Source organism: Manis pentadactyla, chromosome 17, assembly GCF_030020395.1.
Source record: "Manis pentadactyla isolate mManPen7 chromosome 17, mManPen7.hap1, whole genome shotgun sequence".
NCBI classification, from domain to species: Eukaryota; Metazoa; Chordata; class Mammalia; order Pholidota; family Manidae; genus Manis; species Manis pentadactyla.
Genome location: NC_080035.1, coordinates 62827598 through 62842086, shown reverse-complemented (window position 1 = coordinate 62842086; position 14489 = coordinate 62827598). Strand labels below are relative to the sequence as shown.

Here is a 14489-nt window from a genome sequence, read left to right as displayed (position 1 = left end):
AGCTTCTCATCAAGAACTTCAGTAGGACCTGCAAGTATTTAAATTAAAAACGTTTTGTGGCCATTCAAAGGGAAGACAATGAGGCTGTGAGCAGCTGGGCGACCCCAGGGACAGATGAGGAGCCCTGGGCTAGGGCGGTGGGGTCTGGGGGAAGGACAGCCTCCTTCCCACACTTTCTGCAGCAGGTTCTGGGCAGTGCAGCACACTGTCACTGAAACCTTTATCCGAAGTGATTTGCCTTTGTTAAACTGTTTGAAGACAGAACCACTAAATGCTTTAACAAAGAATGTTGCTGGGCTGTGTTTTCACACTGATTTGTTGGCAGCAAGGAGTTGACAGAAAAGGCAAAGGAATCGAGGTCCCTCCCTTGCCTGTGGGTAAGGAAGGGAGGAAAGTCAGAGGGGAGCAGAGGTGAGCCCCTCTGGCACAAAGCAGTCTGGCCGCTGGGCTGTAGATCTGGGCACAGGTTTTAAGACAAGGGGCCCAGGGGCCAGGAGCCTGGAGCTCTGAACCCAGCCAGCCCCCTGCAGTCAGCAACCTCATCTCCCAGCAAAGAAAATCTGGTCCCCGGGGCATCAAGTTCCATTTTCTTCTCTCTGCTTGCATCTCTGCTGCATCCCCTGGCTTTAGATTGTTCCAGGCTGCCTCAGGTAGAGGGCTACCTGAAGCCACCCACCCGTCTGTCTCTCGCTGGGCCCAGCCACGCTCCGGGATCACCACTGCCCGGCTCCCTCTATCAGCACACCAGCTCTTCTACAAATTAAATTGAGCTCTTGTGCTGGCGTTTGCACCCGGGCACGTCCCTGCAGCTCCATTCACACCTCCCTTCCATCATCAGTGCTAGAAAAACCAGATTCTCTACTGTCACCCTGGTGCTTGAAATAACGTGCCTGACCTGGGTCCTTCAGCTCCCACCAGTGGCTCAAGCCCCTGCAAGGTGGCTCCCCTACCTGGGGCTGCCTCTCCTCTTTGGGCACCCAGGGGCTCTGCCTCCCCTTCGGCCTCCCCCGTCCCCAGCCGAATCAGATGCTGAGAGTCAGAGCCGGGCTGGGCCGCACGTGAGCGTGAAAGTGCCCATCGCACCAGAGCACTGGGACCCATGGCCAGGGGCCAGGTCCGTGCCGCGGCCCCGCACTTCCCACAAAACCTTCCCTGTGTGGAAAATTTTGCATCTCTTGCCTCAGACTGAGCCTAGGTGTGCAGGACAAAAACCAGTGTTGATCCTTAAAGACAGCACATCAAACAACTGAAGGTAACTGTCCTGTCTCCCCCACCCACCTGCATCCCGTCCCAAATCTTCTCTCCTCGTTTGTTTGTTTTTAGAAAACTTGGTGTAGTTGATAATGTACTTACAGTGTTTCTCGTCCGCCTTTCCCTCTGTCTTTCAATGTCATATGTTATCCAACATTATTATAATATTGGGTATTACAAGTGAACATCTATATTATATTACAGTGACTATTACAGCTCTCTGGAACCTCTGCAGGCCAAAGTGATTAAAACTAAGGAGAGCTGACCCCATCCTTTACTCCAATGTTCCCCATTCATTTCCACGAAGGCTAAAATCCCTTTGTCTAAGTTATAGTGAAGATGTATGTATTTGATCTTTCGAGAAACTATTCCATTATTCTTTGTCCTCAAAAATCCCACTGTTGGTCTGAATGCAACCTTTTGAGGCTAGATCTGATTTTACAGTATTTAAACATTTATTTTTAACACCATTGCTAGCTCACTGCATCTCTAGTAAATACTAGTATCTAGAGTAACTTAAATAGAAAATGGACCAATATTGGGGTCTCATCATCATTATTGACCTCAGTTAAGCACAAATGGCCAGTGGTGCCAAGCTAGTGAGCACTGGACCCAAGCATGAAGAAGCAGTCAGCTCAACAGGCCAAACTTCTCAGGGCACACATTCCAGACCCACTGTGCTCTAGAATGAGATGCGTACCTTCTCTGTGACCCCATTTCCTCATCTATAAAATAGAGCTAATAATAGCATCTGCATGGCAGAGTGGTTGCAAAATTAAATTAGATTTAAGAAAATAAAAAGATAAATCAGACTGGAAGAAAATCTCTGCAAAACACATGTCTGATAAAGGACTTGTATCAAAAATATACAAAGAATTCTTAGGACTCAACAATAAGAAAGCAAATATTCCAATTAAAAAGTGGGCAATAGATCTGAACAGACACCTCATCAAAGAAAGTATACAGATGGCAACTAAGTGTGAATTGATGGTCAACATACCATGTCTTCAGGGAATTGCAAATTAAAACAGCAATGAGATAACTCTTCTCAGCTATTAAATGGCTAAAATCTGAAACACTGACAACACCAAATGCTGGTGAGAATACAGAGCAACAGGAACTCTCATTCACTGCTGGTGGGAACGCAAAATGGTGCAGCCATTACAGAAGACAGTTTGATGGTTTCTTACAAAGCTAAGCATACTCATAAAACACATTCTCGAAACTACACTCCTGGGTATTTACCCACGTGGGTTGAAAATGTATGTCCACATAAAAATCCACACAAATATTTACAGCAGCTTTATTCATAATTGCCAAAATTGGAAGGAACACTGATGTCCTTCCATAAGTGAATAGGTAAATGGTAGATCACCTATATGGTGGAATATTATTCAGCAATAAAATGAAACAAGCCAGCAAACTACAAGAACACATGGAGGAACCTTAAATCATATGGAAGGTGAAAGAAGGTAACCTGGAAGAGCTACATATTGTGTGTTCTGACTCTACACCCCATCTATACTGGAAAAGGCAAAACTATGCAGATTGTGAAAAGATCAATGTTTGTCAGGGCTTTGGGGTAGAGAAGGAGGGCACAGAGGATTTTTAGTGCACTGAAAGTATTCTATGTGAGACTACGTAATGGTGGATAAGTGATGTGTCAAAACCTATAGACTATACAACCCTAAGAGTGACCCCTAATGTAAACTGAGGACTTGGTTAATAACCATGTATCAGTATCAGTTCATTAACTGTAGTAAGTTTACCATGGTAATATGTTCATAATAGGGGGAACTAGTAGTGGTGATGGGGTACATGGGAGCTGCTATACTTTGTTTAGTTTATCTATAAACCTAACACTGCTCTAAAATACAGTCTATCAATTTTTTAATTGAAATTAGATAACTCATGCAAATTGGTTTAGTGCAGTGACATACAGAAATAGTTTAAAAATTAAACAGAAGTAGACAATATGTACTGTGTTTAGGTATCAGACTATCGTATGGCTTTTGGAGGCTCGTCAACATACCAAAGATCCCAGGTTTGCAGGCCATTCCTACACAACTCAACAGGAATCAATTTCCATCATACGTAAACAGAGTAGGAATTGTTACATTACAAACTTCCGTCAGGAGTTGAATATGGTTTGAGAAAACACTGAAAGTCTGGTTGGTGTTTTAACGTTTTTACAGTTCCTGGTTTTATCATTTTTAATATTTCTCTATTCATTTAATCGCATTTAAGAATAAAGCTGTCCATTCACTTTAGCTGTTCTAGTGCCTCCCCCTAGTGGTGATACACGAGTACAACATTTCAACAAGCCAAACCCTGGACGAGGCTGCCTTGACCAAAACGACGTTTCGTGGGTTTTTCTCTAAATCACTGTATCATGTACAGTTAAATAGTTTCATGGCTAGAGAAACATATGAATTTAAAAGTGATCTATTGGGACTTGGCAAGCATTACCGGCCCGATGTGGTGCGGAGGGCTCTGTGGTGTTCCTCGCCAAATGGCATCATAATGTCATTCTGACCGTGAGAAAAGTGTCAGGCAAACCCCCGCAGACAGACACCTGCCGGGTGCTCCTCAGAACCGCCAGGGCCGTGGGGGACTAGAGGGCTGAGCGGAAGGACATAAAGGAGACGGGACGGCTCAGTGCATAAGGCGTGAGGGCGGGGCCCGGGAGGAGGGGGCGGAGAAGGGGCGGGGCCCGGGAGGAGGGGCGGAGAAGGGGCGGGGCCCGGGAGGAGGGGGCGGAGAAGGGGCGGGGCCCGGAGGAGAGGGCGGAGGCGGGGATCCGACGGGCTGGGGCGGCCCGGGGCCGGTGCTCGAGCGCTGGAGTCCCGCGTGCGACCCTGCCGGCGACGCCCGGTGCCGACAGCGGGTGGGCGTGGGCTGCACGGAACTCTCTGGGCTGCCTGTGTGTGTTCGTGTGTGGAATGTAAACCTAATCTAAGATAGGATTCGTCAGATATTTTACTCAAAACGCTTTTTTCTTCCTTTTTAAAATCTTTCTCAAAGCCCCTCCCCTTCTTTCCTGGAAATATAATTTCAAGTTTCAAATGCCCTTAATTAAATTCTGAAACTTTCTGTGCAACGCTTCAAATTTATCTTTAAAATCATTGGATTTTACATCTTAACGGGATCAAGTTTATTCTGTGTAATTCGTACCTTAATAAAGGTGTTTAAAAAAGAAAGTATCTGGCAGTTCTATCCACGGCCCTAATTTTAGCCTCTAGCATGCTGCAGTTCTCTAAATACTGGACATGCGCCATCCATCGGCCCGTCCCTACCTGCTTCCTTCCTCTCTATCTCTTCTTGACTTCTTGGGGTGGGGATACTGTGGGGGGTGTTTTTCATCTTTTCCTCTTGTTTCTTTATACTTTGCTACTTGACAATTTCCATTTTTTTCACCATCAGGTGCAGTGCTGGGAAACTCAGGGTCCCTGAGGCCACACGCGCACGCGCACGGGCAGGCTGTCCACCTTTCTGGAGGCGGACGCGCACTGCGCATCCCCAGCTAACACTCGGCAGCAGCTGCAACACCAGCTAGTCTTAAATTTCGTAAATGGAAGTTACTTTAGCTTCCCAGACCCTGCAAGTGGCTGGACGTAACCTTCTGGTGATTCTGCACTCAGATACTGCGGTTAAAAAGAGCCAGATTTCCCCCAGGGAATGTGCTCACATGGGTCTCTGAAGATCCCAGACCACGTCCCGGTTCCCTGCAGGGGACACGGATGTCAACACGTGAGCATGTGTCCTCTCTGGGGGTTTACTCCCAGGCTGCGTTTAAATTGATTAAACAAAGAAGAAGAAAACGTTCCATACCACTGATGTCATTTGTTTAGTCTTTAAAGGCAATTAATCAGCCACTAGGTGACCTAAATTGAAAGTTCAATATCATAACACCGTATCAAACGTTTCTTCCTCACACAGTGACTCGCTCCAGCTCAGCCCGTTGTTCCCATCTTTGTGATTAGCTTTAAATACAGTGTGTGACTGAAACAACCTGAAAAAAACAAGATAAAACAAAACGAAACAGACACCTATTGCCTCTTCACATGCACAAAATTAAGTGTGAACAGAAAGTATCAGACATTCTAACTGTATCACTAAGTATCGGTAAGGACCACTCTAGCATAAGATTATAAAATAAATGTAAATGAGCAACAAATCTACACTCCTACTTTATTGTTAATACACTTTTATAATTTCATTCATTATCTTTATTTTTAAAGTGATCTTAAGCATAGTTTCATTCCATTATTTTTTTATTTTTTAAATAACAAAAGACTCAGTCAATTTGGATGATGTCAGTGGCGATGGCAAGAGAAGGAAATCAAAGATAACCTCAGACGGAGCTTACAAAAGAAATGCATTCACCTCGAGATGGTCTGGCCGCGGCCCAGCGGGGTCGGCAGGCTTTGGAGCTGCCAGCTGCCCCTGCCAGCTGTGGGTCCCCCATCTCACCCGCCCTGGGAGACGCTGCTCTGATGTCAGCACAGAAAGTTTTTATGTGGCAATCAAATTAGCAGCAATACTAAGAAAATTACTAACCTCCTTCTCATAAGGTAACTCCTATTTCACCTGTCACGTCTTTACTTATAATATTATAAAACTAAATAAATTGCAAAATATATTTTACTTTAACCAAAAAGCCAAAATTACAGAAATCATATTTTTAAAGCTTAATTTCAGACACAAAATACAAATCATTTTCTTTGTTCACTATATCTTTAAAAATATCTTAATGTGGAGTGGGGAAAATTAGTGTAGAGCAGGGTCTCATCTTCTATCTACAATTTAAACTAATGAAGTAAACTCTTTAAAGTAATGACATTCATAAAAAGACAAGCAAAACAAGGGAAACTGGTGTTATAAAAGATAAGTATTATGGCATTCTCAAATATGATTCTTTATAAAATGAAAATTAGGATGATGTCTTCTGGCATATCAGAACCTTTATAACAAGCACATGGCATATAATATACTTCAGGATGACAAGAACATTAATTGAACTTCCACTTCTGTAAAGGTAATAAAATGAGTATTTTATAAAGGCTGGAATATATGTGAACTACAATAGCAGCAGTTTAAAACACAAGGGTAGGAAATACAGGGAATTATATTACATTATTATAAAAGTATTCATTGACTCTACTGGAGGTTTTATTTCTACAGAGGAATAATTATAATTATTTTTTTTCAATCAATGCTTATGTGGATTATAAATTGAATTAGCCTACATTAAAAGCTTCTGAAGTAACTAAAATTAGCCATAAAAGATACACATAAACATAGACACATGAGAGAACTATTTCCCTCCTGTGAAAAATGGGAGTGTTCCATCAGGTAATCTGTAATATTAGAGATAAAAATCGCAAACCTAAAATAACCAAAAAGACTTAAATAGTACCTATGTCTTATTTTGAGTCCAATTGTTTAATGTATTTAAAACCTGTTAATTACTTTTTCATGTATCAAATGCATGATTTCTTCCTTTTTTTCCCACTTTCCAAAATGCTAACTGAAAAAAAGAAGAGGGGCATATTTAATATAAAAATAGAGGATGAATCCTGAGATTTCCCAAGAGTCTTCATATCCTACAGATGTGGGCACTTGTTCCATGATAAATAATGGAAAGCCATTTTTGAAGAAATGTTACTGCGCCATTGAATCCTCTGCTTCCTCCAAGACCAGAAGCTATGACTAAGTTGTTCAACATGGCATTATAGTGAAAAGTCTAATTCCATTTTTCCTTAAATGGGCTCTATTTCTCGTAATTCACATGACACCCTTTGGCTGAGGTTGTCTGTTAAATTTCCTGTTTGAGTCTAGTTCCAGCAAACCAAAACAAATGCCTCACAGAAAAGGCTACGTTAACTACTGTTTTTTTCTCCTTTTGTTATTTCCAGTTAAGTGTTTTCTCCTCAAGAGGTACAGAGAAAGGGAGAAAAATAGCCACAAACAAGGTGGAAGTAGGTCACAGAAGTTTCAGTGCACCAAAAAATGTGCCGTCTCCATCCCGTGATATTTTAGCATCCTCGCGTGGTATTGCAAGCTGGAGTTCATCTCCTTCCTCCAGCTTTGCGATGCCTGGAAAAGAATGATTTACGGGAACTTTAAGTGGTTCTTAGATGGGAAAGAAAAAAAAAAAGGAATGTTAAAGCTACTTAGTTAACATAGGCATTCACACTTCAAATTAGACTAGTGGACTTCTGAAACAGTTAACTATTCTGCTAACCTAAAAACAAAAAAAGCTAAATGAGCAAGGAATTACAACAGATACAAATATTATTTATCACCTACTGCTTATAAAATGAAGAATCTAAGCAGGCCCAAATGCCTGACTAAAAAAAAAAAATGAAGTTAATTATAGGACACCCTGTGTTGGAATATTATATGGTTAAAAGAAGTTTTGCTTTATTTTATTGACAAAGGAGTTTGTTTATAACATAAAGATACAAAAAAGCATACACATACTATACATAGTAAATATACTTTTAAATGTGCATGTAAAAATGTATAAATTATTAAAAAGTAAAAAAATACCATCTATTAACAAAACACATCTTTAACACAATTTTTCTCTAGAATCCAGACTGTGGGATTAGGAATCATTTAGAATATTTATAGCGCTTAATATTTTATGCTTCCTTAAATGACCATATTCGACTCTATAATCAAAACCAACAAAATGATTAGCTTCTCAAAACTGACCAATAAATCTGCATGTGCCTAATTTACAATGATGTGTTCCATGATTCAGGAATACAAAACACACTTCAAGAGTTGCACTGGGTAGATCAAATAATTCCCAAAAAAAGACAACTGTGAAGGAAAAGAAAGAAGAGAAGCCAGGGGACGAGATGAAACAAATAAACGAACAAAATAGTATCTGAATTGTCAAATACTTCAACTAACAATTTAAAAAGTGGTGGCAGTTATTTCATGAGCACACAGTGAAAATGTATCTACACAAACACGTGTGTGTCAGCATCTATTCTGTTACGAAGCCCGAGCACCCAGACTTCCCCTGACCACAGCCAGTCCACGTTTGTTTACTGAACACTTACAATGCACCAGACACCTTTCTAGGCACACGTGGGGCAGTGATCAGAATGACAAGAGATTCTGTCTCCATTGACAAGAGATTCTGTCTCCAAGGATCTTGTTTTTTGTAATGGACAAAAACAAATAACAAAAGAATAGAGCTTAAGACGTAGTTCAGGGTAGGTGCACATTTTCTAGGGTTAGCAAAGCACTTGATGACTATATTAAATAGTTAAAAGAAGATTGGAATAGATCAGTTATAGCAGAGATTGAAGATAATCTAACATTATGAGAGAGGCTGCAGATCACAGAGAATTAAGTAATATTAACTCCAAGTAAAGTCAGTGTGAACCAACTACTTTTTTAGTAGGTTTTATTTAAAATTCTACCACCGAGTTTTTGGCTGTTTCAGTGCTTCCAGATTATAGCAATCAGCTCCAATTTCTACAGGAAACACTTCCCATTTGTTATTGAAATGATGGATAAAACTGAGTTTGGTGTATGAAAGAGGCACCTTGGTATTACGCTAGGCTCCCCAAATGGACCAGTTTAATTGTTTTCAGGTTGTTGTGAAAGAGCCTTTATACACTAATTATCATTTTTAATGGTTTGACACGAATTCACTCTCCAGCAGATTAAAATTGCAAATCTGAAATTTTCTAGAGAACTGCTGTCCTATATAAATAAAACTAAACTGTCAGTATTAAGAAATATCTTTAAGAGTCACATTAATTTTTCTTAAAAATAAGGCACCTAGGAAATCTGGCCAGAAGGTCAACGTTAGAAGATCAGATGATTAAAAAATTTCAGAAAGACTTTGTTGTAAGACTGTTAAGTGCTAATAAATATAAATAAATAACAGACTGGAGTAGCCACACCGTTTGTAAATATTCTGTAACATCAAAACACTGCTCACCACAGGGCTCAGGGAAACATTTCTTTATGGAAATTAGGGAGTTCCGATTTAGCAAACTTCCTCATCCCCTGTTAAAGCTATTTGCGGCTGAAGATTCGGAATGACATTCGTCTCCATTACTGTGAACTCTTTCCCTTCCTTTTAGCTGATTTATGGTGCATTTGTTAGTAAATGAAACACAGTACTTCAACTGCACTGCCAACCCACAACCCCTCAGTCCACACTGTCATTCGCCTGTCTGGAGGTGAAGCCATTCCTCAGGGTTCTGAACAGATTGGTCCAAATTACCCAAGAGAAATAAATGTATTTAAGACAAGTACCTTTTTTTCCTAATACCAGCAACTCTGAATCTAAAATTACCCCCAACACTGAATGAAGGTCTTGGTGGCGATAAAAACCCCAACCCCAAGAGACCTGAAATGAACAAAGCCCGTCTTCCCCTTTTCTTCCCATATCTTAACTGCCCCCGAGTTGGGAGGTAGACTTGCTCCTACATTTCAATCCCAAAGTCACCTGTGTCCCTGGGCAGCAAATGTCACCTTTAGGAAAGCAGGAGAAGCCACTGTACAACTTGGTCTGAGTCTCGCACCAGCCAAGTGCATTCCTTGCGTAGCTTGTCTGAAAGACCTTTGGTGCCTCACACTCTGGGTCAGACTGGCTGCGTCCAACCAAGTTCTGGAATTTAGGGTCTGTGCGACCTCGGACAGGTGCGTTTCCTCACTGCCTCAGATTCCACCTCCCTTTAATGCGGAGGTTTACAGGAAAGAGCACAGGTCAAGGGCCAACAAGGGTGCCGGGCACATGGCAATTATTCTTCTATTCTATTAATATTGTATTGTTATTTCACGTTGACAAAAATACAGCGTAGAATTGTTCTCCGTGTGGATTGTTATGAACTTACTGCCCTCTCTAAATGTACATAAAACAACAAGTCTTTGGTAATAATTTTATCCGAGTCAATTAAAATGGACTAGCTTATCATCAAGATAATACAAACCACACAGCATATTGAGAAATTGTCTTTGTATTTATATAAAGTTATTTACCAGCTGAGTAACAGGAATTATTGGGTAATGTTTCAGGCATGTTTTGAATACATCGGAACAAAGTCACCAGACTCAGCTCGTCCCCAAAGACATGGACTTTTTTACGCTGTATCAGGTGCCCCATGGCAAAGGTGTTATCAGTGTATAAAACCTGAGAAACAAACACAGAACTTTGTCAGAAGTGAGCACAAAATGGGAGGCGTAGACAGTGACATCAGAATTCGCACTGAACCTACCTGACCATATATGAAGAAGTAACCGGTTTCTTTGACCAGTATTTTATTTTCTTTTTCTTCTAGGGCTCTTCCTCTTTTAAAGCTGAGCAGCCACGGGACAAACGTGTACGCTCCTACATGAAGACAATGACTTATAAGGAAAGAAACAGAAGAGCAGTTTTTGACCTCCTCGTAGTTACTGAGCTAAGTCTGAAACTTAGAGGAGAATTTCATCTTTAAAAAAAAGAGGGAAGGAAGAAAGTCATCATTCTCCATTGGTGTGTCAGCCCTCATTTACATATTCACCCAGGAGACTATCAGATACAGGAACTTGAGAGCAAATGCTTCATACCAAATATCTGTTGTTGTATTTTTATTTTTTTATATTTCAGAAATTTTCACAATAAAAGCTCGTCTGGATGGGAGAGTTTGAGGCAAAGAATGGATGAAATGTCTCTGAATAACACACTAATAAAAATTTGCCCATTTTCTTCTGTTCTCAGAGAAGCGGGAGTCAGTATGTAGAAAATTTTGCAAAGTTGTGTCAGGAGGAAGCAAGCCGCCTCCCCAGGGTAGCAACAGAACAGGGCTTAGGAGAGCGAGAAAGGTTATAGCAACATAATCCCTACTAGGTCAAGGCACTTTGTGAGGATGTTCTGGAATATTCAGGTGGAAGCAGTGTCTGTTCCATACACTAAGACTCCCTCACTACCCCTCAAAGCTCACTTGGGGAGTGACAGGGAACCCACTGGGCCCAGAGGTGGAGGAAGGGACACAGGGAAGCCAACTGCGGGGAGTGAGCAGGCCCGGGGCTGTCATCAGCACCATTGGGAGTGTAAATACTCCCAGAATACCTGTAAATCCACCTGGATCTCTTACTCTTAGGTTATGTACATATTGGAGTAAAGGGTGAACCTTGAGGCTAGATTAGGAAATGTAAGGGATATAAATAAAATAAGTGAAAAGAAGATTAGAGAAATGGTAATATAAAGAGAGAAGGATTAAATGAAACTGTCTAAAATCATACAAAAAAAGTTCCTAAATAATTGCTAATGTTGGACCATGTGTGTCCCTAAGCTTCACCTTGGTGACAACAAGAAGGGAAACAAGTCAGTAATAAAATTCAGAGCCCACAGACAACATGCTAGAAACTCAAGTAAGGAAAAACTTGTTGTAGATTTGAGTTTAAGGAAAAGTCTCCCTGGGGCTTTACACACGTAGGAACCGGTGACTGACGATATTTTCCCATTCATGCATGCAACTGCTAAGTGCCTGCACCCAATTCACATAGTGCCCTCAAGGCAAACCCATCATATTTGAACTTTTCCTAAAGAGGACTCACAAGGGAAGAATATGAAACAAGAGCCACATGTGTTCTGAATATTTCTGAGGCATTAAGAACTGGACTTGTTCAAACACTGTGAATTCAAGTTAAAATGGAAGAATTCCAGAAGGCAGCCCCCCACATTTCCAAGACCATGGCAAAGGGGGAAGCTGGGAGGAAGAGGGGACATGGGGAGACAGGAGGAGGAGGAGAGAGAACAGATTCCTCAACCCTGGCTCTGGTTACCCACTAAATGGTCCTGTTTCCATACGGAGTGAATCCCCCCAGAATGGGCAGCTGACACCCCATTTGTAGTTCCCAAACAAGGTCTCTAAAAATCCTTTTCCTGAAATGAAAGCCAGCCGTGGTGTTGCACTGAATGATGACAGTTCACGAAGAAAAGACCTCAGTTAACAAGCAGCAGAGGCAAACTCATCAGCGCCTGTGTTCGTACATCAGTTCAGTGAAGAGATTAATAATAAGGTAGTTTTAAATTTTGTTTGATGCATTCATGTGCCCAAATGCCCACTTTTAAATGTAGAGTGATGAAAATACAAGGAGGATGTAATAGCATGGTTGTCATTATTGTAAAACGTACCCTGATGACTCTGAAGACGATGGCTTTCCTGGTTGTAGTGATACTTACTTGATTGTCCAACCAAAGTGCTATTTTCTTTCCTGCACAATGATATGCATCTTAGATTCCAATTCCTCTGAGATCAGGGCCTGCCTCTGTTTGGTCCCTGCTATTTCCCCAGGACTAAATGATGACTGGCCTATAGCAAATGTGCAGCAAGTATTCACTGTAGGATCTGATTCCACTGCAAACACAGTCAACTGTAAATAATTCAAAATGGAGTGTACTATCGATTACTCTCAAGGATTTGATAATTTTTTAAAAGCATTTTACACCTGGTTACTAAAGCCCTGGGAAATGAAATACTCTGTGTTGGGTAAATGGAAGTTTTCACCCAGAATATCTAGAATTTCCTATCTGGCCTTAGTCCATTTACATACCAATGGATGTTTACCACTGTAGGGTCTCTAGTCCATCTGGGGCAAGGGGTGGAGAGAAAGCAGCCATTCTCTTCTCCCCTCTGTTCCTGGTATCAATTGGTCTGGTGTTTGCCCGTCACTAGGGACCTGCCCATGGAGTTTCCCTGGGAGGGGCAGGTGGGGTAGGAGAGCTCATGCAACGTCCAGAGGGGACACACTTGCTGGATCTGCCCAGGAAACCCGAGTGAGCTTTGAGAAATAAAAATCCTTCCTCCCAACCTGCCCTTCCCCGTGTCCTCCTTCGGATTTATCAGATTTATTGGGAACTTGCTCCAGGCAGGGAACCTCCTTCCCTCTGGAGATACACCCTCCATCACAGATGTAGTGTACTTTTGAATTGAAGTGAAACACATATTTCTAAAACTACTTGTTTTTAGTCTAGCTAGAGATATTTATTTACTAAAAAAAAATTATTTTTGCAATATCTTAAATTGGTTTCCTATTTCTTTACACTATACTTTTATCTATAAATTAATGCACCAGTTCTCACTGAATTCCACTGCTATATTGTCAGAATAGAAAGAAAAACAAGTAGTTATTAGGTTTATATTCTTATTTTTCTCTTGATATTTTCTTTGGGCATTTCATCATACCTTGCTGGGATTCTTATTAACTTATATATAGAGAATACATGCTTACTAGCTTTTATGTAATGTCTACATTTCTCCCCCACTGCACACACAATCACATCAATATACATATGGATTATACTTCATAAGGCCAAGATTATACTACATTAAACCCAAATGCCAATAACAGAGCCTACCACATAGCATGCACTCAATAAATATGTGCTGCTGAATGAATTATAAATCCTTAAGAAAGCAGCCTAAGCAATAAATTCAAAAACGATAGTAATTATAAACTTCAGTATAAATACAGAAACATGTTTTTACGTCTTAAAACATACTTAGATTTTTAACATGCTAGTTAGACTACAGATAAATGCTAACAAGAAAATATTCATGAAATGCCTTTTCTGTAGAATGCTTTTCTAAGCTAGGCTTTACAGCAGATCTGTGAGAACTTGGAAGTGAGCTCCAAGAGTGTCAAAGCTTACTTTTGTTAGTCAACTACTATAATACAAACGTGTTTTGGTATATAAGCTGGAACTTCCCAGCTCCACCCAACTTTAAATACATGATGTGTTTAAATGTTTTTGAAAACTGAACAAAATTAACATGTCATTGAATATGTGAAATTAAATAAAAATGATGCCAGTATTAATATGTGAAGATAATTTACATGTGTTCCTGAAAATCTCTGCTCTTAAAAGAGTAGATCTCTCCTGTTCTGACATAAATGAGTTATAGATAAATTTCAGGTTGATAAAGTTTTAACAAAAAATCAGATACATTTCATTAGTATTTTTTAATTCTTTTTTATGAATAGGAAATTTCTGCCCAAATTTTTATGCCTCCAGTGTTAACTTCCTCAGCATCTGAAAATAAATGCTACAGAGAGCAGCTATCAATCATAGCTATCATATTCAGTTACTTCTTTTGATTTTCTCTTTTACTATTTTAAAGCTACTGGAAATAGTTTTAAGGATGAAGATATTGATAAAGTTTTACAGATAGATTGAGTAAATCAATTTAAGAATTAGTGGGATTTTTTGTATAAAA

At 40.5% G+C, this 14489-nt stretch overlaps 1 protein-coding gene across 1 annotated transcript in view; it reads right to left on the bottom strand.

Moving 5' to 3' along the window:
- Nucleotides 1-5428: 5428 nt before the first annotated feature.
- Nucleotides 5429-14489, bottom strand: part of TNFSF13B (TNF superfamily member 13b) — a 44843-nt gene continuing 35782 nt past the window's right edge. The window contains exons 5-7 of the mRNA XM_057494460.1: nucleotides 10506-10618; nucleotides 10270-10420; nucleotides 5429-7350 (exon numbers count right to left, since the gene is read on the bottom strand). Of these exons, the coding sequence (XP_057350443.1) occupies nucleotides 7238-7350; nucleotides 10270-10420; nucleotides 10506-10618 (377 nt within the window). The 3' untranslated portion in view covers nucleotides 5429-7237. The remainder of the gene's footprint in view (nucleotides 7351-10269; nucleotides 10421-10505; nucleotides 10619-14489) is intronic.